The following is a 27423-nucleotide window of genomic DNA, read 5'->3' as shown; positions in this document are numbered from 1 at the left end:
CATGTGCGCAGTTAAACAGACAGTTTGCATGTGAGTGATCATGTGACATCAGGTCTTGTTTAATTGTACTGGGGGTATTGGGTGGTGTGGTGGAACCGGAGAGGTCAGATCTTCATGGTTGATACAAATGTATTGTTAAATCAAATCAAATTTATTTATAAGGCCCGACAACACACGTTAATGTCCCCATGGGCTGTACATGTCTTCTTTAAACAAGTCAAGAACACCATAAGGTCCAACAGATTTAAAATAAATGCAAATAAATGAAAGAATGCAAGCACTCTCAGACATACCCCACGCGAAGGTAAGGAAAAACTCACTAAAACCTAACAATAGGGAAAAATGCTCCACAGCAGAAACCTTAGAAGGGCCATTCAAGGGGGGATCTCCCTTCTTAGATGTCGGTGATAGTAGTGTTGCAGACTAACAGTTGGTAAGCATGCACTCAGGGACAGCCGGAGACAGGGAGATAGGGGGCGGCGTTAAAGCATTGCCAGTCAAATACAGCCAACGCTGAAGCATATCTCGGCCTTATGTGTGTTGTTCAGTAGAAAGCTATCCACCTGCAAACTAGCCTAGCTTAGCAGAAATTAATGGAAGTGGATACAGACCACTAGCCTAGCTTAAAACTCTGGTCTGTATCCACTTCCATTAATTTGTGCTAAGCTAGGCTAGCTTGCAGCTGGATAGCTTTCAAATGAACACACAGAGAGGAAATTGGTATATATTTTCGTATCTGACTCTGGAGACAGTAAGCGCATTTCCCATAATGTTAGCTTTAAATGTATGTTCTTTATTAATTATATTGTTTGTGCATTGTTTGTGCATGATGCGTCAGACGCCAGTAGGCACGAGAGATGAGATGACATTATCCACTGATGATTACCTGCAGAATAAAACCCAAGTAATAAATCATCAACATAAACTCAGTTTTTGTAAATTAATGCATTGCAGATGAAAGAGTGCAGCGTGTGCCGCGCCCGGGGACCAATCCAAGTGCTCCTGTCCATCTTCATCAGGGACGCGACAGCGTTAGTGATCTGTTGTGCATGTTTTTCCATTGGGTTTATCTTATCGGGAGGGGAAACCCTTGCGAGCACGGGGAGAACATGCAAACTCCACACAGAAAGGCCCGGGAGATACCCCACCTGGGTAACTGGCAACACGGCAACCTGGTCCCCAAGCGGGAATCGAACCCAGGACCTTCTAGCTGTGAGGCGACAGTGTTAACCACTACATCACCGTGCCGTGAGTGAGTGACAGAGGGGATGACAGAGAATACAGGGGGGAGGACGGAGGGGATGACAGAGTACAGGGGGGAGGACAGAGAGTACAGAGAGAACGAGGGGCAGGAGGCTATTGGAGGGTCTAAAGAACCTGGTGAGATATAAGTGAAGAAAGGAGGGAATATTCATGAGAACATACATTAGTACACACACGCACGCATGCAGGGAGGGGGGGGGGGGACATGCGATTGGCCAAAACCATGTCTTTGACCTGCCAAGTGGTGCTCCCAGGGTCACATCGTAAAACTGTGCACAATGTGCAAAACCACCTGCTGAGGCTGGGAAATATATACATTTATATATATATATCATCTTAAAGCTGCTGGTGCCTCTACGAGTGTCTGTAAAACATGTGTTACATGGGCTTGAAAAGTGATGCAGAGCTTGTTCTATATCTGCTGAGCAGGTGAACTCACGCTTGGTAATTTCTCTGAAGTTGTGTACTGCAGCGTTAATTAGAAACACAATGATCAAAATGTTCAGAAAACACCTTTTATTTCGTTTCTTGGCACGGGGGGGCCATGTTTCTGCAGCATTCGACTACAGTGCAAACAGAGAATCTATAGATGGCTGTAAACAACTGTTCACCTGAACCCTGCCAGTGCCAATGGAAAATAATATTCTAAATGTCAGACATTGAAAGCTGAGAACAGTTTGAAGCTAGAAAGCTACCAGAAAGGCAGGGCCCGCAATTTTGTTAAAACATATTCTAGGCTTATATTTTAGGCTAGTGCCTAAAAATAATTTAGTTTTCATTTATGATAACGATAGAATAATTTAGTGAATGTATTTTGCAGGCTCTGCAAACAAATCCCCCTCCTCCGAAAATTGCATAGTGCACCTTTAACATTAGCAATGCTAGCGTAAGTCAATGGGGCATGCAAATATTATATATTTTATATATTATATTTTATATATTATATATAAAAATACAAGTTCTTTCAATTGTAGTTGTGCACAGAAGTACATGGAATGCTTGCAGAAATTGTTTCCTACCTACGCCAACTTGCACTAACATTGATAACAAAATTAATGCGAACAGGATTTTGGTGCCAATTTAGCAGAAACAGAAACATGGGCTTGGTAGGGATCATTAGGATGAGCCTTTAAAAAACTTGAATAGTGGTTTTGATAGCAGGCACTGTAGAAGTGTCCAAGACCTCTAAACAATATTTCGTTCCCCTCTTGTACCAAGGGACTTAAAATAGCTTAAAATACACACACAAAAAATTTATCTAAAAAAGTGTTAGAATTATTCAAATGAAGAAAGAAAAGCTCATTTAATCGTTTATGGAATTAAATTTACGTTGTGCATTAGGTTACTACCAAGAAGAAACATGTGGCAGATTCTTTATGAAGTTGAAAAGACTGTTTGAAAGTGGACTACCATACAGTTGTAATGCAAAATGAGACCAAAGAGGTTTTTAATAGTCCCTAACCCAGAGGATATGACAAAAAAAGGGCCGGCCAACTACAAAAGATCTGGCTGATTTGGCTAAGAGAACTTCACATTATCAACATGTTGATGGGATTATTTAGAAGTAAAACATTTACTCTGACTCACTGTAGAATCAGGAAGAGACATTATAGAAGCTAAATTAAATACTTTTAAGATCGTAGGAGAGTGGTTTGGGAAACAAATAACTTAAATATTTGAATACAAAGTACAATGGAAAGATATACTTCTGCAATCCATCCTTCTCCAACCAGAAAATACTTGATTGGCTATCTTGCAGATTAACATTTTGTTTCTTAGTGGCAGATTTCACAGGTGTCACCAAACGTGTGTCAAGTCATTGAGTTCCAGAATGGATTTTCTTTTGTTTGCTTTATATCTTCAATATGCACATTAGCCCTTTAAAAAAAAACATTCATCAGAAAATGACTTTCTACCGGTAGTTGTGGTGTACTTCAACAAGGACATTAAAAAGTATTTGACCAAGACTCTTGATCAGTTCTATGTGCACATTTCCTCTTTACACGTCATATATATATACTGTACACACACACACACACAACGGAACGTAATTCTTAAAACATTTAAAATCTGCACACGCACAAAAAACAATACATTCAAAACATCGGAAAAAGCATGTATGGAGGGCATATTTACATCATAATTACAAGTTTACAAGCACATTGGGAGTATGAGAAGCATTCAATGACACTGATTGCGTTGCAACACAGAGGAAAAAGCAACCAAAATACTTCAAAGGTTTGCGCAAGCCTGGGCTTTATGCTGGTCTAATCAATGAATGGGAGTGAGTGAGAGAATTTACCCATCTCAAACCCCGCCCTCTTTTCTTGATCCTTTAATCACAACTGTTGTTTGGAAGCAACAGCTGCGTTTGGAGGATCTAGAAAAGAGGGCGGGTTTGAGACGGGTCAATTGCAACATTTGGCTCCTCAACAGTGTGTGCATCTCCTGGTCTCCACTAAGACACGCTGGCTGTTCAGTCTAACCAGCACCGCTGTGCAGCATCTACACAGTGACTTGGTTTTCAGTACATTCAATTGAAAACAACAAGAACTCCATAAGTCAAACACCTGTCAATCGACTCTACCCACCAAAACATTACTCACACTGTAAAACAGCAATGCCTCGAGTTGTAGGAGTGTTAAGGTGTCGAGTACAGTATTGCAAGCGGTTAGTATTTATACACAGATACTGCATCAGACAGCAATGTCAGGGCCTGACTGAATTGTAGTAGTCATTTCTTCACTCTTTGCGTTTTCATTCTAGGCACACATCTTATAAATCACCTCAGGGGGACACCTATATGGTTGAGAGAGAGAGTCCAGGACCGACTGGCCCACAGATACGTCCGCACACTGTATTGTTGACATCATTCACGAGTGCTTTTCTCACGGAGGTGGCTTTAACGCGCATGGTGGGGCGGGCGCGCAGTGTTTGAGGGAAAGCTTTAAGCGCGGTCGTCTGTCCGGGCGCCAGGTTGACGGGAGGTTTGGTCGACAGTGTAAAAAGAGTGAGGAGTGTGAGTTGGCATCCCGAGGAGGACACATCGTCAGACACACAGTCAGAGCCACCCTGAGCTCGCGACTACAACTCACTACCAGCGGGAAGAACACCCTTTCCACCCATAGGGAGTACAACTTCTGGCTCTAAGGAGGAGTAGGGAGTTTGTTTGAGACGCTGTCCTAGAAATTGTGCAAAAACCGCTGTTGTCTCGACGACAACAATGCCCTGACAATCGTTGGCTGTGTTAGAGGCGTTTTCTGAGGGTGGGGAGGTTCTTGTCCATCCAACGCTGGTTCAGCCTGATGGTCTCCAGGGCCTCCTGGACGCACCTCATCTGAGAGCCGCGTTCCTTCAGACCGGAAAAGAAGCCCTGCACCTGCAGAACACAAACAACACGTTGAGCGCATTGAACATGGAAACCACAGAGATGTTCTGCAAAAGATTAATAGGAGGTCAGAGGCTCCTATGCGGAACAGTCAATTAACTTCACGAAGTTGTGACCGTCCTCGCGAGCAAGGATCACCCCACCACAGCCTCTCTGGTAGTAATAATAATAATAAACTTTATTTGTATAGCACCTTTCATACAGAAACTGCAGCTCAAAGTGCTTCACAACAGAAAAAAGACAGGCATAAAATGAGCACATAAAGTGCAGAGATATAAAATCACAGTTTTTCACATTAGGATCTAACATCCCAACAGGCCACCTAGTTTATGGTTTGATTCAGTTTTAAATAGACGATAATAAAAGGAGCAAGATAAAATAGACAGAGTAAAATAGTGCAGTGCAATAAAATTGTAGAATAGAATAGATTAAAAAAAATATATATATTTTACAGTGCAATAAAATAGTTCTGGATTACTGTTCAACAGTTCAAAGTCGTACAATGGTAAAACTGTTCTGAATTACTGTTTCAACAGTTCAAAGCCATCCCAAACCTTTGTTCGGTATAAAAAGCAATAGACAGTAGTAGATTACAGTGCTATAATAGATCACTGTCAACTAGGAAGATGGTGATCCAAGTAAGAATGTAAGAATGTGAACTCTAGTGACTGTGGCACCCCCACCCTATCCACCCTATTTTGATTCCAGAACCTGATCAGACAGAATGTCACTTGGTTGACTGAGGGCTGACTGACGTCACCTGGACCTGCGTGCATGAAGTAGCGTTATCTTAGAATATAGGAGCACTGACCTGAAACCTCTTCACGAAGTTTAGAAAATAATCATGAAAAAGGTTGCAAAGAAAATGATTTCACCTCAACACCAATGAGCTCGGATTGTTCCAATGGACCCATCTCAAGGCCCTGTCCTCTTTTCTTGATCCTCCAAATCACAACTGTTGCTTCCCTCTGCAACAGTTGCGATTGTTGTTACCCAATTGTTACCCCTTACCCAATATAAGCTTTAAATGAGTGTTAAAATAGGGTTCTTTGCAGCCTTGATGTCACGTGAGGCCTGAGGTCTCATGATTAGGGATGATGTCCTCCCATCCCCTATCATACGTATGGCCCTGATGTCTTAAGATGGATGGTTTGAATTACAACATAGTTACAAAGAGAAATGATGCAATAGATCCATCATCAACCGGGAAGAGGTTGTCGATGTGGAGATAATGCCATGTTGGAATGTGACAAACGAAATGTCAAGGTGACCAGTGATGATATCTGGACCTGCATGCATCAAGAGTCTTCAGATTCAGTGATGTCACAGTCAGTGTAGAGGAGTGTCATTGTTTTGTTCTTGGCTCCTCTGCCTTGCAGCAGCATCATCAATAGAGTAATACAAATAGTATAGAAATAGCAGCATAAGCAATAAAATAGCACTAATTTACTATTTAATAATCACAGTGTGGGTGCAAAGTGGCAGTAGAATCAACAATAAAATAGCTCTAGACCAGGGGTTCTCAACGTTTTTTTATACCACGACCCCATTTTATTTAGGATTTTTTTGGGGACCCCACACTTAATGTATTGCGTAATTTCAACGTGGAATTAAGGAATATAAATTAAAAAAAAAATTCCGGGAGTCTGCTGGTGCAGGCCTTGAGGCTGCTGTTCTGGAGTCTGCTGGTCCGGGCCTCGAGGCTGCGGTACCATTTGTCGGACGGCGAATCTAAAAGAGTTTGTGGTATCCTCTCAAAATTGAACAGTTTTGAGAATCTTAAATCAGTTTTCCCTGGTTCTCTGGAGGGCTTAGGTGCTGTGTCACTTTGTTATTTAACTAAAACATTTTCACGTAATTTTTTGACCATTATCGTTACCATATTTGTGGAAAAGACATTACACTTTGATTAACTATGATTTTTTTTTTTTTTAAACTTAAATTTTTATTAAACATTTATAGACATACATCACAACATATACAATGACATCTACAGTACTATTCAACAGACATAAACGATAAAGACAAAAACAATAAAAATTTTAATACTCAAAAATAGAAAAAATAAAAAAACACACTGACTTAAGCAAAATGTCCACATACATAAATAATAAAATGCAAAAACATTTGTCGTACCTTAAACAAAAATGAAAATAGAGAACATTAAGTGTGTGACATGGGTTCAGAGACCCTCCTTGAACCTCTTTCCTCCTTTACCCTTCGCCCTCTTGTGTTTCATTTGGTCCTTCCTCTGTGATGTCGTTTTCGTTCCCTTTATAATCCTCCCACTTTCCCCAAATTTCTCTTCCTGTAGCCTCAGCATGTGCGTTATCCTCTCCATATCCTGTATCTCCTCTACTATTCCTACCCATTGTGCTATTGTCGGTGGGTCTTCTTTGTACCACAGTCTCGTTATTGCTTTTCTGGCCGATATCAACATTATCTTTATTAAATACTTGTCCCCCCCTTGTATTCCCTCGTGTGTCAGGTCCCCTAAGTAAAGCACCAGTCCCGTTTGTGGTAACCCGTATCCTAATATTCTGATCATTGCCTCCCCTATCTCCTCCCAATACCCCTTCAGCTTCTGACATCCCCAGAATGTGTGTGTGATTTGCCCCCTCCTTCCCACACATCCTCCAGCATGCCCTTTGTGTTGGTGCATATTTTCCCTTCAACTCTGGGGTTATAAAGAATCTGATTATGTTTTTCCATCCAAACTCTTTCCATATCCTCGATCCTGTTGTTGAATGTTGCACCTTGCATATGTTACCCCATTCCTTCTCTGTTATTCCTATCTCTAGTTCTCTCTCCCATTTCTCCCTTATGTAATCGGTCGTGTGTCCCTTGCTGTTCATTATAGCTCGGTATATTGCTGATATTACTCTTCCTTGCCCCCCTTCATATGCCCATACTATCATCTTGATTATTCCATTCTGTTCTTCGTCTTTGGCCCCCCTTATTTCTTTGTTGTAGTAGTCTCTAACTTGTAGATATCTGAAGTGGTCCCTGTTTTCTAGTCCAAATTTCCCCTTTAATTTTTGTAGTGTCTGCATTTCCCCCTTCTCTATCATTTTGCATATCGCTGTTGCCCCCCCCCCTCTCCCACCTTCTGAATCCATGGTCCAACCTCCCTGGTTTGAATCTCTTGTCATGTGCTACCCATCTCAGAACCCCTGACTGCTTCTCCAATTTGTGTGTTTTTACTACTCTGTTCCATATGGTCAAGGTGCATTTGGTGATTGGGTCTAACAGTCCCTCTTTTTCTTTGAATAGTTCCCTATCTCCCACCAGAGCTTGTACCTTGTATCCCTCCCCTTCTTTTTCAATGTCTTTCCATCTTGCCTCATATCTGTCGTTACACCAGCACGTCACTGCTCTCAGTTGTGCTGCATAATAATAATCTTGTAGGCTGGGTACTGCCATCCCTCCCTCTTCCTTTGGTAGTTGTAGTGTTTTATATCTGACCCGTGGTCTTCTCCCCGCCCATATGAACCTCGATATCAATCTGTCCCACTCCCTGAATTGATTCTGTGGTATTTGTATCGGCAGTGACTGGAACAGGTACAGTAACCTTGATAGTATGTTCATTTTAATGACCTCTATTCTTGAATTGAAGTCCAAGGGCATTACTGTCCATCTCTCTAAGTCTCTCTTGATGTTCTGATTTATCTGTGTATAGTTCGCTTCAAACAGTTTCCCCACTCCTCTCGTGATGTTCACCCCTAGGTATTTAATCTTGTCCATGCCCCATCTTATCCCATACTCCTCCCTAATTTCTGTCGTTGGGGTATAGTTCCATGCTAAGGTCTGTGTCTTTGTCACGTTTAGTTTGTATCCTGAGTAGTGGCCATATTCCTTCAGTAGATCCATCAGTGCCGGGAAGCTCTTGTCTGGCTGCCTCATGTATACTATCACGTCGTCCGCAAATAGGCCTAGTTTATATTCCGTTCCCTTTATCCTTACTCCTTTGATGTCCTCGGTCTGTCTGATCAGTTGTGCCAGTGGTTCTATGAAAACGGCGAAGAGCGTTGGTGAGAGACAACATCCCTGTCTGGTAGCCCTCTCTAATCTGATTCTATCCGTCAGGCTGCCATTCACCTTAACTCTCGCTGTCGGTTCTTGATATAGTGCCTTGATCATCTTCATTGCCCTCCCGTTTAGTCCGAACCTCATCAATGCTTTATATCATAGGTGTCAAACTCACGGCCCGCGGGCCAAATCCGGCCCGCCACGTCATTTGATGTGGCCCCCCAAGAGCTCAGGTAAAAATTTTTTTTTTTTTTTTTTACATTAATATTGGGTTAAAAAATAGCAGTGTTAAAATAATTGTGGGTTAATGCGTTAATAAAGCTTTAACTTTGACAGCCTTAGTTATTACACATTCTTACACATACATGTATGTTGAACATCTGAGGTAACAAAGGAAAAAAGCCAAAAGCACTTACTCCTCAGACATTCTTTGACAATTTTACAGACCAAAATACAAAAAAGATCCAGGCGGAATAGGTAACAAAGGGTTGAAGAAATATTGTCTGAACTGTCAGATGCAAACTGGCTGTGTGACATAACCGAGCATCTCGCTCAATTGAATAAGAAGCTGTAGGGACGCAAACAAGTCCCACCCAAAACTTGACCAATATAGTTGTGAACTGAGACAACCCTTATTTTGTTATTTTTGAGTACAGTTACAGTTGTGTGTTCATGCAGACACATAATAGCAATTTCATTACGAATTGAAAATGGGGGACCCTGATGTAAACAAGTCGAAAGTCTTTCTCTGGTCTGCATCCCCTTAACAATTGTGTGTATTGAGCTGTACTGTACTGTACCCATTCTGCAATCTGTTAATTAAAGTTAATTAAACTATCTTCCATTAGTTGGATGTATGGCCTCTGCAAGGTTGTGTGCAGCCATTTGTTTTTGTAACATCTGCTACATCTGTCCCACGTGTTCTTTGCAGCTCACAGTTGTTAGTTCTGCCCCTCTTGACTGTGACAAAAAGGTTTTGAACAAACTTAATGTCATAGCTTGTATTTGATGATATTCTTCTTTGTTATTTACTTGAATGGTTTGATCATTGATTGGTGGAGTAATATGGGGTTCTGATAAACTAAAATTATTTGTTAAAATAACATAAGCTAACATATATTTTTACATTTATGCAAATGAATATGCAATATGTATAACTTGAATAAGTAATAAATACAGAAACACCATGTTTAACAATATGTAAATGTGTAGCTACATTTATTTTACATTACATTAACATTTATACGGTCTTTGGCCCTTTGAGGGCAACCATAATGCTGATGTGGCCCTCTGTGAAAATGAGTTTGACACCCCTGCTTTATATAAACATTTCCAACTCACACTGTCGAATGCCTTTTCTGCATCTAGGCTAATCAGTACCGCACTACCACCTTGTTTTTGTATCTCCTCCACTATGTGTAATGTCTTTCTCACGTTGTCCTGTGTCTGTCTCCCTTTAATGAATCCAGTTTGATCTTCATCTATAATGTCCGGCATAAACGTCTCGAATCTCTTTGATATTATTGATGTATACATCTTGTAATCCACGTTGAGTATGGACACAGGTCTGAAACTACTACATAATTCTCTATCCTTCCCTTCCTTCGGTATCGTGGTGATTACGGCTTCCTTCCACGAGGGGGGCATTTTGCCCTCTTCCATCGTGTGTCTGAATGCCGCCCCTAACATGGGTGCTAATTCTGTTCTAAATGTCTTGTAGAATTCCGATGGGAATCCGTCGCTCCCCGGAGATTTGTTGTTTTTAGCTCTACTAATTGCCTCTTCCAGTTCCCGTTCCGTAATTATTTTATTTAATTCTTCATTCTGTTCTTTCCCTATCGATGGTAACTCTAGCTTCTCCAGATAAGCTTCTATTTCCTCTTCTCCCGCTGCCTTTGGCTGTGTGTATAGTTTCTCATAGTATTCTCTAAATGTCCTCTCTATTTCAGCTGGGTCCCTCAATATTTCATTAGTCTTTGTATCTCTTATTGTGTGTATCGTGTTTAACTTCTGTTGCATCCTGATTCTCCTGGCCAACAGTCTGGTCGCTTTTGGTCCCCCTTCATAGTAAGTTTGTTTCATAAACCTCGCTTTCTTTTCTATTTCCGTCAATAATTCCCTATTTATCCTGGCCTTTACTTCTTTGATTTCTCCGAGCGTTTCCTGTTCTTTTGATATCTGGTGTCTCCCCTCTAGATCCTTCAGCTTCCCTATCAGATTGTGATATGTCTCCGTTCTGGCTTTCTTCAGCATTGCTGTTTTCTCCATCAATGTCCCCCTTATCACCACCTTCAGTGTGTCCCATAGAATGTTTGGGTCGACCTCCCCGTTGTCATTTTCCTCCTTATACCTGGCTATCTCCTCCTTGATCTGACTCACCACCCCCTTGTTATTTAGTATTCCTACATTTAGTCTCCAGATCGTGTTCCTCCGTCTTCCCTCCAGATCTACTGTCAGATATATGGCACTGTGATCCGATATGTCCGCTACTCCTATTCTGCTCTCCCGTACCCTGTAACTGTCCCCCGTCGTCATCAAAAAATAGTCTATTCTCGCATATGTTACGTGTGGGTGTGAGTAATGTGTGTATTGCCTGTCCATGGCGTGCATCCCCCTCCAAACGTCTGTAATTCCCATTTCCGTCATTTGAATATTCATATATCTGCTGATTTGCGGCCGCGCTTTCCTAGTACTCGTGGTGTCTAAGTCGTGATTCAATACCACATTAAAATCTGCCGCGCATATCAATATCCCTTCTAGTTCCATCACTATCATATCAAAAATGGTCTCATATAAATCCCTCTCACTCTCTGGGGGTGCATAAACATTCACTAACGTAACCATTTGACCCTCCATTTTCCCCTTCACCAGAACAAATCTCCCCTCCTTGTCTCTTACTTCTTTGATCAATTCAAACTTTACTGTGTTCTTGATTAACGTGGCTACTCCTCTCCTCAGGGTCTGTTTAAAGGAGCTATAGTATGCATTTTCATATCCAAATCTTTTCAGTTTCTCATGTTCCTGTGCTATCAAATGTGTCTCCTGCAAAAAAATCACTTGCATCTCACTTTTTCTACATTTCAACATCACTTTGCCCCTCTTTTTCGGATTATTCATTCCATTAACGTTTAACGACATCATTTTTATACCTTTGACCTTTGTCATCTTTCTTCTTCGTTCGTCTGTCAGTCTCCCTCATGTCACACATATTTCCCCCTCCGGTTGTAGCCTCCACACTCTTCACCGAATACATATAATGATTAACATAAATAAAAAACATAAACTCTACATAAAGTGCTCCCAAGGCGTTCGGGGGGTCCCTGTGTCCCCCCCTGTCCCCTGCTGGTGGGTGAGGAGTAACTGCTCTCCTAGTGAGAGGCCTCCTCCTGACGGCGTGGGGGTCTGAAACCCTTGCCCCCAACCGCTCGTCATAATTGTCCAGCCTTCTTGCTGTTTTTAGTGCTGTCGAGCTCCTGGTCAAAAGCGCTCTGTCTTTTTTTCTGTTCAAAGATCCCCATTTCCTAGGTCTCTCTCAATGTGGCTCACATGATCCAATGTTCCTCCTTCCTCCCAAACAAGTGTGTGGTGTCCTCTGTGTACCCCTCTTCCTATCTCTTCCTTTCTTTCCCCCCCCCTCTATTTTCTATGTGATGCTTATTTATCCCCTTAATTACTTCCAACTTTGTTACTCGCAGCGTGTGCCTATGTATTTGTTTCAATATGTTTTGTGTTCCGTCTATTATACCTAATTATATTTCCATTTATTTCCTCCATCAGCGTTTGTACTGCGTGTCCATGTATATGCCACGTCTGTTCCTATACCTTGTCTCTACCTGGGAATGTGTGTTTATGTATATGTTATTTCAGTTCCTATATTTTGTCACTATTTGGATCGTTTTATCTATCCTTTGTGCGTGTACTCATCCGTTCGTCTCCTCCCGCCTCCTCTCCCCTCCTTCTCCGTCTCTGGCCTCCTCGTCTGTCTCCGCCTTCGGTCCGTCACGTCTCACCTCGGCCTTCTTCTCTCTCCTCTCTCCTCTCCCGGGTTCCGGTCTCCTACTCTGGTCCACTTGCGTGCTTTCTCCAGTCTCTGTTGCAGGCTCAGTGTCTGGTCCTCCTGTCTCCTTCCGTCTCCGTCCTCCGCCGTCTGCATCCCCCGTCGCCTCATCTCCCCCGCCGCCTATGTCACCGTCCCTTCCTTCCAGTGGATCCTTAGCGAGGTCATGGGTGATTGGAATTTCATTCCGTTTTCTTTCAGAATTCTCTTCAGTCCCGCATAAGACCTGCGTGTTATTGCCACCGCTGTCGAGTAATCGTGGTCAAACGACAGCCTTTTCCCCTAGATTTCTATCTTCTTGGTCCACGCGGTTCTAAGTATCAATTCTTTCACCTCGAACCTCAGAAAGTTAATAATCACCGCCCTCGGGGGTCTGTTCGGTTGCGGTCTCGGAGCCAGCGCCCTGTGGGCCCTCTGTATCTCCATTTTTTCCAGTCCCGTCTCCTTCAATTCTTCTTTGATAAGCTTTTCCACATATAGCAGGGGTGTCAAACTCATTTTCACAGAGGGCCACATCAGCATTATGGTTGCCCTCAAAGGGCCAAAGACCGTATAAATGTTAATGTAATGTAAAATAAATGTAGCTACACATTTACATATTGTTAAACATGGTGTTTCTGTATTTATTACTTATTCAAGTTATACATATTGCATATTCATTTGCATAAATGTAAAAATATATGTTAGCTTATGTTATTTTAACAAATAATTTTAGTTTATCAGAACCCCATATTACTCCACCAATCAATGATCAAACCATTCAAGTAAATAACAAAGAAGAATATCATCAAATACAAGCTATGACATTAAGTTTGTTCAAAACCTTTTTGTCACAGTCAAGAGGGTCAGAACTAACAACTGTGAGCTGCAAAGAACACGTGGGACAGATGTAGCAGATGTTACAAAAACAAATGGCTGCACACAACCTTGCAGAGGCCATACATCCAACTAATGGAAGATAGTTTAATTAACTTTAATTAACAGATTGCAGAATGGGTACAGTACAGTACAGCTCAATACACACAATTGTTAAGGGGATGCAGACCAGAGAAAGACTTTCGACTTGTTTACATCAGGGTCCCCCATTTTCAATTCGTAATGAAATTGCTATTATGTGTCTGCATGAACACACAACTGTAACTGTACTCAAAAATAACAAAATAAGGGTTGTCTCAGTTCACAACTATATTGGTCAAGTTTTGGGTGGGACTTGTTTGCGTCCCTACAGCTTCTTATTCAATTGAGCGAGATGCTCGGTTATGTCACACAGCCAGTTTGCATCTGACAGTTCAGACAATATTTCTTCAACCCTTTGTTACCTATTCCGCCTGGATCTTTTTTGTATTTTGGGCTGTAAAATTGTCAAAGAATGTCTGAGGAGTAAGTGCTTTTGGCTTTTTTCCTTTGTTACCTCAGATGTTCAACATACGTATGTGTAAGAATGTGTAATAACTAAGGCTGTCAAAGTTAAAGCTTTATTAACGCATTAACCCACAATTATTTTAACACTGCTATTTTCTAACCCAATATTAATGTAAAAAAAAAAAAAAAAAAAATTACCTGAGCTCTTGGGGGGCCACATCAAATGACATGGCGGGCCGGATTTGGCCCGCAGGCCGTGAGTTTGACACCTATGACATATAGGGTCACCGATTCCCCTTCGACCCCTTCTTTCAATCCCCATATTCTGATGTTATTTCTCCGTGATCTCCCCTCCATGTCCGACATCTTTGACTCCATCTTTTCTTGTTGTTGAATCGCTTTTGTTAATACCTCGTGTATCTCTGTATTCCATTCTTCTGCTTGCGCCACTCTTGTTTCTAGCTCGGTTACGTTCCTATCCTGCTCCACCATCTTCTCATCCACCATTTTGAGTTCTGTATTTATTTCGCCTCTGAAGTCCTCCTGTTCCTTCCTCAATTCCTCCCGTAGCTTCCCAATATCGTTCCTTATCGTGTCCGTGTTCATTTGTATGATCGCCTGCATCGTGTCCGTGTTCATTTTTATGGTCGCCAATATTCCGGCCTGCATGACCACGGCCCATCCTGGCATTCCCGTGTCTGTCTCAGCGGGACCTCCCCCTTCCTCCGCCTGTCCCTTCTCGGCCTCGCTTCGGGGGCTCTGTTCCTTCAAATTCTCCTCTTCTCGTGAGTCCTCCATTTCTCTTTCCTTCACAATCGTTATCTCCTCCTTACTTCTCGTGTGCATCTTTTATTTTTAATCACTTTTCGGGTCTTTATTTATCCGTTTTTTCACTCATTTGACCAGGAGCTCTACCGCATGTGTGCTACCCGTCTGCTCTCATACCGGAAGTCACAATATGATTTCTTTAAAGCCCAACTTGCAGGTTAAACCCTACTCTGCAATTATGGGTAGTTTACATCATTGGTATCTAATTTAATTATTTATTTTTTTCCATTTGACGCCGGAAATTTCACTCAGAAATGGTTAAAAAGGTCCACGCACGAATAACATGCACGAGCAAATCTAAAAGCTTATCAGACGCTAGCACGGCCGTGACGTCACTTCAGGAAACGTATGCCTTATGCCTGTCCGGGTCATAGTACTACTGGATAATTGGCGCTGGCTAACGTTAGCATTATGTCTACTGTCGTGAACCATTTTAGATCGGGGCATGTAGAGGAGTTTGGGGAACGAGTAAAATCATGTGCAGGTCCTCTTCTCAGACCTGTGTGGCAAAGCACTGCACACGCATCATGCAAGCTACACGTCGCTGCATGTTGATCAATGGTGGCCCACTCGGTGCATCACAGTGGGCTACTATTGTGCTAACAACGTGCCGCGGTGTCCGGCTTGTCGGCCAGCATGAGTGCTCGATTTGGGGTGGTTCTCTCCTCTTTGTGTGCCCCCGTCCTCGCGGGTGTCCTGCCGGGGAGCTTGTGGACGCGACAACAGCGGCGGCCGTAGGGTGTTTGAGCCTGTAGCGTTAGTTAGCTCATAGCTATCGTGTACCACTAGCCTTTACGGGCTCGAGCACCCAACGGCTGCCGCCGTTGTCACGTCCATGGGCTCCCCGGCAGGGTACCCGTGGGGACGGGGGTGTACAGAGAGGAGAGAACCATTTTGGGGCGGGCGTTCATGCCGGCCAGCGAGCCGGACGTCGGGATATGTTGTTAGCACAATAGCTACCAAGCTAAGCTATGTTAGCTTCTAACGGTGTATACACAATATGTACAACGACACAATGATTTACATTATTACAAATATGGTAACGTGGTTGTGGCTTTTACAAATAGTGGTTAGCTTAGCAATGGATGGCTATGATCACGGAGCAATAGTGTTGTTAGGTGAAACAGATAAATTTTCATTCGGCTAGTAGTAGCAAGGCTCTCTGCCTGCAGTGCCTGCCACTAGCTGTGTGTGACTCTCAGAGCCCCCTGGTGAGCCCCCTGGTGCCCTGCACCTCTTGTGACGACATCATTTCGATTACACGCGCACGTTATGAACCATTGATTAAAATATCCACGTGCGTGGTGATTGTAAAACTGGGTCAATTTCAATAAAAAAATGTTCCTTCTTCATGAAAGTCACCGTTGGCCTAGTCCACATTGTTTATTGAACAAAAATACAACATGCAAGTTGGCCTTTAAACCTACACATTTGTAACATGTCCACCTCAACCTTGGTTTGGTGGCTGACTGGCTGTACAAGGATGTACCACAGCTATGTGGAGTTATGGTGTGGATTTGTGGCGCCATCTACTGGGTAATAGTGGAATAGTGGCCTTTTGTATTTTTCACCCATCACAAGAATTATGCCAATTCCTGGTCGGTCTGGGGAGGGTGTAAATGGTAAATGGCTGCATTTGTATAGCGCTTTTATCCAAAGCGCTTTACAATTTTGTTCCTCACATTTTTACCCATTCACTCACACATTCACACACCGACGGCAGACCATGCAAGGTGCCAACCTGCTCATCGGGAGCAGTTGGGGCTTAAGTGTCTTGTTCAAGGATACTTCGACACGCTGCCCACGGGAATCGAACCGGGAACCTCCAGAGATCCTTGGTCTCTGTGGTGGTAGACGAGTGCTTAGACCTCTGCACTACCGAGCCGCACCCCAAGATGCTTTTAATAGGTAGAATTTGTTTTACTTGAGCGCTGCATAGTCTTGTCTCGTCGTGCAAAGTGAGGCCTTAGAGATCATGATTAGGGATGAATACAATCACACAGATGCCCTCTATCTAGTACCCTACGGTACATCTTACCCTCATGCCACACACACACAAGCAAGAACACACAGTCACACCCATAGTACATACAATACAATCTTTGTCCATTAGTTTATTCCATCAAACTATTCTTGCAAAGCCAAAATATAACACACACTTTACATAAGAAAACTATGAGAGAAATAAAGCCATCCCCAACATACCTGATCTAGGTGCGACTTAGTGGAGAACTGAGAGGTGGTCGACTTGATGATGCTCTGGATGGCATAGGAGCCCAGTGGAAACCTGAAGGCAGGAACAAAACCCATCAGTTACCCATCAACTACCAGTGCCTCATCTTTCCTCATATCAAACATCTCGGACATGACATTGTCTACGCTATTTCATCTGTGATGAAAACAAACCTGAAAATAATCTCCTCTTACGGAGCCACCCTGTGGAATGGGCTAGAGAGGATGAACTAAAATAGGTAAGAAAAAATATATATACAGTATATATGAAACATAAGTCTTCAGGGGTAGGGCCCGACAAGCCTAGTGCTTCTCCCTGGCCCTTTTCGGACAATGCTGCAATAGCAGCTGGTAAAACGTTGGCGATTTATGGAATGACCATTGTTATGTGTCCAAAACCCCCAAAAAAAAAAAAAAACTGAACTGAATTGTCTACGCTACTTCCTTTGTGGGTGAAAGAGACCACTTACTTTACAGTGAGGCCGTCCCAGTTCTCTTGCACAAAGTCCCAGGTGAATAAGTAGCCAGCGAAACCTTCACACACAGTGCTGATGACCAACGGCAGCTCCTGGGTTTGAATGAGATCCCCCTGCAGACCCGACTTCAGAATCCTACACAGACAGACAGACAGACAGACATAGTGGCTTTCTCCGTCTCCAACTGTACTCACAGGATTAGCATGCCGACTGCCACGGTCCACATGCTCACCCTGCCACCCACATGCAGACACATGTTGCATTATGATAATGTCATCATCACATTAACAGGGCGTCTGCGGGGTGGTAAGAAGTCGAAAAAGTATTGAATTCATAATTCTCAATTTAAGGCCTTAAAAGAAATTAAAAAGTCTTACATTTCATTTGCACAGGTGTTACATTGGGGGGGGGGGGGGGCAGTCAGGAGATCAAATAATATTAAATATATGAAATGTTTTTTGTATTCAAGTCAAGTTTTTGCGGGGCTACTGGGAGCATGGTGCGTCTGGCAAGAACTTGTATGGTGGTACGCATGAGAATTAAAATTCTATGTTTTTTTGCTAGTATGGTCGTGAAATTGCTATTAAAGTTAGCTCTAAGTGGTATTAAAAAGGTCTTAAAAAGTCTTCAATGTAACTTTTTTAAACCTGCAGATACCCTGATTAAATTAGGTTATTAAAAGCAGGGTTTGCAGTGCTATTAAAAGACCACTTTGCTTGTGCTCATCAAAACTGAACGTGGAGGCTAGAACCATATGGGATGCAGCCACAGTCAATTAGATTAGATTAGATTAGAATCAATTCGAATCTATCTGCATTTAACCCATCCTAACTATTTAGGAGCAAAAGACAGTCTGGTGCTCGGGGATCAACTCCAGTTCTAAGAGGCTCAAAGGCAACAAGCTGGAGTCTATACCTGCAGCGGCATGCATGTGTTTTATGGCACGCTATGAACATGTCTTATCCAATGTTCTCATGGAAGACGATTAGCACCGGGAGAAAACACCACTTAGGTTAAAGGTTAACCTTGTAGTGTGGTGGTGAACGGGTTAATTGTGCTCATACAGTAGTTACACACATATCTCAAAACTATAAACAGAATTTTTGTTTGAGAGTTAAACAGTTAAGATGTGTGATGCTTTATAATGTATATTATTCCAGATAATAAAAATTATCTCCTATGGTCTTGATATTTTTAATTTTCTAAATGTTACTGGGATGTATGTATTACTTCCAGGGATAATATACCTCTCTCTATGGACTACTGGACACAGAGATGAAACTGATATCAATCCTCTTATCTGACTCTGGGGAACATGGCAAATAAGTGCATCTCCCAAAATGTTAAGAGTGTTCCTTTTTTTGACAACACTGACTTATCCTCATGTTATGATTCTAGCATGAAGGCAGGAAGTTCTTCCCGAGTCACGGGGCAAAAGGTAAAGTAGGCTCCAGATGCGTGCAAACTCACATTACGATGCGGCGTGTGTCCTGGGTAGAGGCCAGGGCCCGCAGTATCTTGCGCTTCTCCGAGTCGTAGGTGACATGTGCATAGTCCTCCAGCAGAGACTCCCAGCCCTCAGCCGACTGCGCTGCAACCGTGAACACCACCCGCTGGAGATCACCGGGGATCCTGTAGGATCACACAGATAAAGGGGCACTTCACCAAATTAAACAATGCCGATTAATTTTGCACATGATCTCACACATATCGTAAAACTCTAAAACGGTTTTGCACACATTCATTTAGTTTGACAGTTATCGAGAGTTAATGAGTTTGAATTATGTCCTCCAGTGATGTCATTAGGGTTGGATACCAAACTCTGTACTTTTTTTTAAAATTTTTAATTATTATAATTTTTTCCCATCCCAATGTTAGTCGTTATGCCAATTCCCTTCCTGGTCGTTGCGCACTTACCCCCTACCGTTGGTCTGGGAGGGTGAAGACTACCACACGCTTCCTCCAATACATGTGGAGTCAACCAACCGCTTCTTTTCACCTGACAGCGAGGACTCTCACTGGGGGAGTGTACCGCATGGGAGGCTCACACTACTTCCCCCAGTTCCCTTCCTTGCTGAGCAGGCGCCCCGACCGACCTGTAGGAGTCACTGTTTACAACGACCAGGATACACACCCCACCGGCTTCCCACCCGCTAACACTGCCAATTGTGTTAGTATGGACGACCGACCAAGCCGGAGGTACCGCTGACAGCTGGATTTGATCCCAGTGTCTCTGCGGTGGTAGGCAGGCGCTTATTCCGCTGCGCTACCCAGCCGCCCTAACTCTGTACTTTTAAGGGTACCGACGGAATTACATCGGTACTACAAAGTACTAGATCAATCGGTGCCACATTTCGGTACCTTGAGAGCATGGTATAGAGCAGACCTGGGCATTGTACGGCGAAATATTACATGATAATTAGAAAAAAATATATATTTTTTTTATTTTAATTATTATTATTATTTTTTTAACTTTTTTCTTTTCATGTCAACGTTCACACGCACAATATACGCTTACCTAGGATTTGACTTGATTCAACAACAAAGCAGTCGGGGCAAGCCGAAAACGGTCGAAAGTGTGGTTATTTGAAGTTTGGATTTATTTTTTTTACAACTGAGGTACTGTAGGTAGATTACATTTTTAGAGACTAAAGTACAGAAAAAAGGTACCGTTGGGTACCAGTATCGATTCACAGGTACCGGTACCGTATCGGTTCAAATGTGAACGGTACCCATCTCTACTGAACACACAACTGCAGGGCAAGGGCATTTTTGCTCATGAAATGCATAGCCATGTGAAAGCCTTCATGACAAAGTTGCAATTAATTTCAAGGCAACTAGGCAGCAACAATCTCAAACACATGAAAACCCTGAAAGAAGTCAAACCATCAGCTGATCACCGGCACAGTTACTCATCCATGTTGGGAGCACTGCATGATGAATTTTCAAGGCGTTTTCAAGATTTCAAAAAGGTTGAGGATGAAATGCAGCTGGTTTCCTCTCCCTTTACCTGCAGTGTTGATAGTTGTTCAGCTTGAACTCATTGACCTGCAGTCTGATTCACTACTGAAAGAGCACTTTAAGTCAGCATCACTGCTAGAGTTCTACTCTGCTCTCAAGGAGGAGAACTTTCCAAACATGAGGAGACATGCTCAGAAGATGTTGGTTCTTTTTGGATCCACCTACATGTGAACAGACATTCTCAGTCATGACGTTTACCAAGTCCAGGTACAGATCCTCTCTCACTGATGAACATCTGGCAGCTGTGCTTCGCATCTCCACCTCAGACATGCAACCTGACTTTGATGGACTTGTTAAAGCTCAACAGAGACTGGATTTCTCACACTGAATGAAAAAAAAAGAACTGAAGAACACTAAAATGTGGAAATATAACAAGTGAAATGGGACACTTGATATTTTTTTTCTTTTTTTTGCACAGTTCTGAAAACATTAAATGTTTAATATAGGCATGTAAAGTAAAAAAAAGGCTACAAAACTGCGACACTTTTCTTTACACAGTTCAGTGACATGTCTTGTTTATTTTGGCTATAAGATGATGTGATGTCTTTAGAAAGCTAAGAAAATCCTTGTTTCAATAGTATATGAAACTCAAAATGCCCTTTGTTATTAATGTTTCACATTTTGTTTATCATTTTGGAAATAAATTCTATTTGAATAAATGATATTTTTTAAAGCTAACCTCACCTTTTAATTGCCAAATAATAACATACACTCTTACCAGGGGTCAAAACAATGCCATTTACTGCTTTTTATATAGAAATCAAATGTATATTATGCATAATTGAGTTTGGAATTTTGGCCCGGCCCTCCAACATATTTTCAGTTGCTCATTCGGCCCCCTGGGAAAAATAATTGCCCACCCCTGGTATAGAGAGCGTACTCCTATTTCAACTCAAAGCAATTTACATGTTTAGTATAAGTGTAATATTCTGAACTTACAACTAGTTGCACTCGTACAAGATGAGACGGCAACAGGAATGAAAAAAAATTGTGTTACAACAATAAATAACAAAATGTTCTAAATAAATAATATAATAAATCGAGAAGTTTGGACTTATTTTTATATCTTTTTTTACAACCAAAATAAAAAATGTGTTATTACAGAGAAAGTAAAGTACCGAAAAAAGGTATCATTGGATATCGGTATCAGTTCAAATGTGAACGGTACCCCACCCTAGGTGTCATCGGAGGGCACTTAATCCTCGCGTGATGTAGATGAAATACAGCAAACCCTGTCGCTATTTTTCACTTCATCGTCGTGGCATGTGACTTGCCACTCACCGCATGGTTCCATTGGAGTCTCTGTACTGTTTGTACAGGGCTTTGGCCTGCTCGGTACAGTTGAGTCGGCCCAGACTACAGGCCATTTCCAGTAAGGCAGAGCGCAGCTCCTGTTTAGAGACCGTCTCCTCTTCACCCCACGTCTGGCTGTCCATCAGAGCACCGAAGCGATCCTGGATATACAGCTGTGGCGTAGACAAGAAAAAGGAAATCTGGATCAGGGATCAGCCCACATTCTTCAGTACAGTACACGGTTACAAAAATAACAAAGCACTTACTTTGCTACACCTGAACAAACACAAACGCCCTTGTTGCATTGAAGTCAACTTATCTCTTAAGGTCTGCACACATAATGCGACTCTTGGTCTGATTTTAATCGGGTGATTTTTTAGATCAGGTTGGATCAGAATGGACAGCGAACACCAATAATCTTATAGCATGATAGGGGGTAAGAACTTAAGATTTATAGCTGCAGACCAGTCATGGCTGTCAAGAGGGTTAATGGTAGGGATGCGTCATAAAGGCTGAATAACTGAATAATCGTTTGTGGAGATCAAAGTCGACTTCTGTAATGTGGTTGTTGATTGAAAGCATGTTGACTGAAAAGCACATTTAAATTTCAGCCACTAGGAGGGAGATTTCTCGTTAGTTCATGCCAACCGTTGAGTGCCAGAGAGACGAGAGATCTAGTTTTTGATCGTTATTTTTTTATTATCGATTTCCATTCATTTATCATCAATCTAGCCTCATGTTACCAGTGGGGATCTGTCTGAACTCGAACAGGGAAAATACCGTCCCCTATCGTCTCTCCGGATGGTACTGCACCCCTTTGGATTGGATTGAATGAAACGCACGGAGAAAAAAAAGTCCTGCTTCCACATTTTACTTGTCAGGCATGTAACCGGAGACGATCCAAGTAATCGCCCACCAGCAGAACAGCGGAAAATGTGTTTCCAGTACCCAGCATTGGATCAATAAACGCGATCGATATTTGGAATGGCGATCAGGAATTGGAATAATCTTTTTGGAGAACATCTGATCTGAGGTAAGGAATCTATTTTACCAGTCTTGGGATAATCAGAGTTTTTTTCACCTATATCTCAGCGTGTCCCATATGTGTGTGTGTGCGTGTGAGTGTGTGTGTGCTGATCAGGAAATAAGATAATCGATTTTTCAGCCCGCTTCTCTAGCGTGCATAAGTACACATATACTATCGATAATCTAGCATTTATTTGAAAACTATTCATAAATAGGCCGGAAAATGACAATGTGTTTTGTGTATTCCAGTGTATTCCAGTAAAGGGCGATTATCACAGAATCTTCTGAAATATTCTGAAACTTTCAAGAAACGAGCGTTTTTCAAAATGGTATAAAACGGAAATGAACAGATTAAAAAACAATCCGTTTCAACAATGTTGACTGCAAACAAGTCATTGATAAGCGACGGCCATATTAAACACATAGCCATAATTTAAGATATAGTTTATGCGTTCGCAAATATGAGCGCTCTGTCATTGAAGTGGGTGGTGGCACGCAACAGGGTTCCGGGGCACCGGACCCGTGGCACTCAAAGTGTTAATGGTCGGCTAAATAGGTTTGGGAGAAATGCCTGATTTACATACTATGATCATAGGAGCATTTCTTATTATTGTAACTTTTAGCCAAATTAATATCGTCTCTGTGCCAAACATCATTTGGTTTCAGTGAATATGTTTTGCAGATTAGTGAAAAATGCAGTTGTTCTTTTAACTCGCGATCATAAGCTAAACTTCACGACGCTCTCTTACTAAAGAGGCTGTAGTGTGTGTGTGTGTGTGTGTGTGTGTGTGTGTGTGTGTGTGTGTGTGTGTGTGTGTGTGTGTGTGTGTGTGTGTGTGTGTGTGTGTGTGTGTGTTCTCACCGTCATGCGGGCCACCAGGCCCTGCTCCAGCCTCTTGTCCAGTAACCGGTAGATGGTGCTGAGCTGCGACAAGGCCTCGGTCAGAGGAGCCGTCTCTGTTTCATTAGTCACATAGTTTAACAGGTTGAGAACCTGAAGGAAGGACACACGGCCCAGTCTAGAGAGACAGAGAGAGAGAGAGAACCAGAGTGAGATTTTACTGAGGAATAATTCTTTTTCTAAGAGCAATTCAGAGATTCAATGCCTACGCACAGATGCCGTGAGCCATACAGTATTCTGAGATGCACTAAAGGTCTGGGACTGATCTTGGACCAGTTCCTGTGCACCTGTTACCACCAGCGAGTAACACTGGCCTTGCACACGCTTGCCACATGTTCCCATTACCAGGTTGTGGCGGAATACGAAAGATTCACTCATTAAGTATATTTGTTTACGAGGCTATACTAAATATATATAGTTCTGACTTCCTGTTTCACTTGTCAACAATAGGACCACAAGACTCTTAGGGTGCTTTCTCACTCACTCATTCGGGTCCGTTCCGGTCCGTACCGTCCTCATTCCGGGTCGGGTGCGAACTTCCCCCCTCCCTCTCCCCCCTCTAGTTTGTGTACACACTTCAGTCTTGGTTCGCTCCGGGTTCCGTTTACGGTTTGCGTTTTGAGCGTGTACGCTTGCCGTAGGCGATGATGTCACGCTCGAAAATGTAAACAGGAAGAGTGGTAACACGGCGGCGGAGTCTAGTATAGCCACTGTAGCACTTATTTTTCAGCAAAGAACGTGCAATAAACAAAACGGATACATTCACTGTGTGTTCTGCCTCTCATTTGTTGATGAAACAAAACTAACATCAACACAATTGAACACCAAAAGCGGAGTTTAGTCTCATCGGCGCCAATTTTGTTAGCTTACATGCTAACGTGAATAGAATATGCCAGTATAACAGTATAGCATTGTGGCTAGCAGCTAACGTTAGCTCACGTTAGTTAGCCAGCCAGCACCAAACTGATGATATCGGGAGCTATCAGTAGCTAGATAACATTAGAGACACCACTGGTCTATAGAAATAAATGCATTCGAACAAGAAAGTATAGTAGACAGACATAGCAATGGAAAAAGCTAAGCTAACGGCTAACGCTAGTTAGCTTAGCCTGTTCAGCAGCTAACATTATCCCATCGCTCGTGGCAATTATATTGCATGTCATTGATCTACTGGTCGACCACGGCCGACTGGTTGGGCACCACTGGTCTAATAGAAATAAATGCATTCGAACAAGAAACCAATGTATAGACATAGCTATGGCAAACAAAATTGCCAGGCCTAATGCGAGCCAGGGAAGTGCTGTGCGTTGTAACGTGGCTTCATGTTTTCATCCACTGAGCTGTGAGGCTCCATATGCTTGTTTTTGGTTGAGGTCTGAACTCTCAAATTGCCCATAAATATCGTTTTTGTGGGTATTGTCCAGTTGTTGCTGTGTGGTTTTATCTGCCCAAAATTCAAGCAAGCATGAAAGCATTACAGTAACGACATTGTGTGTGTCACGCCCCCCGCTCCCACTGCCCCGCACCGAGACCACCTATTTCATCGGTCCAGGTTCAGCGCCCCCGGGGACGAATCAGCGGGGGGCGGGGACAGGGGGGAGCGTTCTCACTCAGACAGACACACCCTTTTCTGGTTCGACCCGCCGCTGATTCGACCCCGAATGGTGAGTGAGAAAGGCCCCTTAGTTGACAAACCAATTAGTGCATTTAACGACAAATCTATAGAATTTACCTATCTCAAGCCCTGCCCTCTTTTCTTTTCTTCAAGAGATAGATCAATTCATCAGCTAATCAGTGAATGGACCAAGATGGGGCAGCCCTGGTCAACAAGCCTAACTAAACATAAAACACATTAATTTGCGCTCCATCTGCGTACCTGGACAGAGCGAAGACATTGTGTATGAGCGAGGCGCGGTCCTCGTGCGTGAGAACGTTGACATCATTGGTCAGAGCCTCTATGAGCGCGGCCCAGCCTTCCGCTTGGTAGTCCACGATGTAGAACCCAGTGTTCTTGTAGTTCAACTTCAGCCACTTCACGTCGCTCGCTAGTTTCAGAGTCCCTGGACAGAGAGGAAAAACAACACCACGCATGTATCAGGCAACACGTCCACTAAGGCTGGAGTTACACCTAGGCTGTTTTCGTTTCGTTTTTCAGGTGAGTTTCGCTTTCCAGAGCGCAACACACGTGGCAGCCGAGTTAGACATTCGTTTTGCACCTTGAGCGCTTTCGTTTTGTCAGAACGAGGCTTGGTCAGACCACAACAGATCTCGTCTCGAATTCAGCACTGAGCATGCGCGGGGAGGTAGTTACTCTCCCTCGTCCCCGCTGTCGTCCACTCACAGAGAATTGTTGAATAGATACACAAATGTTCTAGAATGTTTGATTATGACATCATACTGTGACATCACAAATGTTCTAGAATGTTTGATTATGACATCATACTGAGCTGGACCTGTACTTTGTGATGTTATGTTATTTCGGGCATTCATAACGTTATTTCGCGCGACTGTACATTGTAATGTTAACACAGCCCAGCTGTCAACTGTAGGCTACTTTGTAATGCTATGTTATTTCGGGCATTCATAACGTTATTTCGCGCGACTGTACATTGTAATGTTAACACAGCCCAGCTGTCAACTGTAGGCTACTTTGTAACTTTCGGGCGTTTTATTCATAACAAACATTGACGCGATTCCGCCAACACATGTAATATTAATAGGTTTTGCTCACAGAGAGATAGATAAATAAATAAACATAATCACGGTTATCTACCAACAACTGCATGTACTGTAGAAATGTATGTTTCAGTGCAGATAAAGGTACTGTACAAAATAACCTCTAAAACACTGCTAGAATACACAAGCAGTTAGGGTGCGCTGTGTTAATGTTATAATGTACAGTCGCGCGAAATAACATTATGAATAAAACGCCCGAAATAACATAACATTACAATGTACAGTTGACAGCTGGGCTGTGTTACCGTTACAATGTTCAGTTTCTGACAGCTGGGCTCGCGAAATAACGTTATGGCATTATGCTCGGTGCTGCTCGAGGCAGGAGAGATGAGGCGGGGCATGGGGGCTGCTGCTGCTCGGTGCTGCTCGGGCTGCTGCTCGAGACAGACAGACAGCCCAGACTGGAGAGATACACAGTGCTGCGCACGGGCTGCTCCTCGGCCGCTGCTCGGTGCTGCTCCCCGGGCTTGAGACAGACAGCCAGACAGGAGAGATACACGGTGCTGCGCGCGGGCTGCTCCTCGGCTGCTCCTCGGCCACTGCTCGGTGCTGCTCCCCGGGCTTGAGACAGACAGCCAGACAGGAGAGATACACGGTGCTGCGCGCGGGCTGCTCGGTGCTGCTCCCCGGGCTCGAGACAGACAGCCAGACAGGAGGGATATACATGGTGCTGCGTGCGGGCTGTAGGTTACACTGCAGTCTGACAGTCTACTGCGCATGGGCGTTGAGCAACAACGGCTCCGCGCAGATTACATGACTGTTGTCGGCGAGTTTTGGCGCTACTCCAAAACGGAAAACACAATTTAGCGTT

At 43.0% G+C, this 27423-nt stretch overlaps 1 protein-coding gene across 2 annotated transcripts in view; it reads right to left on the bottom strand.

Moving 5' to 3' along the window:
• Positions 1-2351: 2351 nt before the first annotated feature.
• The window catches only part of lnpep (leucyl/cystinyl aminopeptidase), an 89209-nt gene continuing 64137 nt past the window's right edge, over positions 2352-27423 (bottom strand). For both annotated transcript variants that reach the window (XM_084323955.1, XM_084323956.1), the window contains exons 17-23: positions 25753-25936; positions 23838-23994; positions 21938-22122; positions 19106-19267; positions 17630-17770; positions 17133-17214; positions 2352-4642 (exon numbers count right to left, since the gene is read on the bottom strand). In XM_084323955.1, coding sequence (XP_084180081.1) covers positions 4511-4642; positions 17133-17214; positions 17630-17770; positions 19106-19267; positions 21938-22122; positions 23838-23994; positions 25753-25936 — 1043 coding nt within the window. In that variant the 3' untranslated portion in view covers positions 2352-4510. The remainder of the gene's footprint in view (positions 4643-17132; positions 17215-17629; positions 17771-19105; positions 19268-21937; positions 22123-23837; positions 23995-25752; positions 25937-27423) is intronic.

This window comes from Notolepis coatsorum (assembly GCF_963971535.1).
Source record: "Notolepis coatsorum genome assembly, chromosome: 10".
Classification (NCBI taxonomy): Eukaryota; Metazoa; Chordata; class Actinopteri; order Aulopiformes; family Paralepididae; genus Notolepis; species Notolepis coatsorum.
The sequence above is the reverse complement of the archived record's forward strand: the minus strand, read 5'-3'. Positions and strand labels throughout refer to the sequence as shown.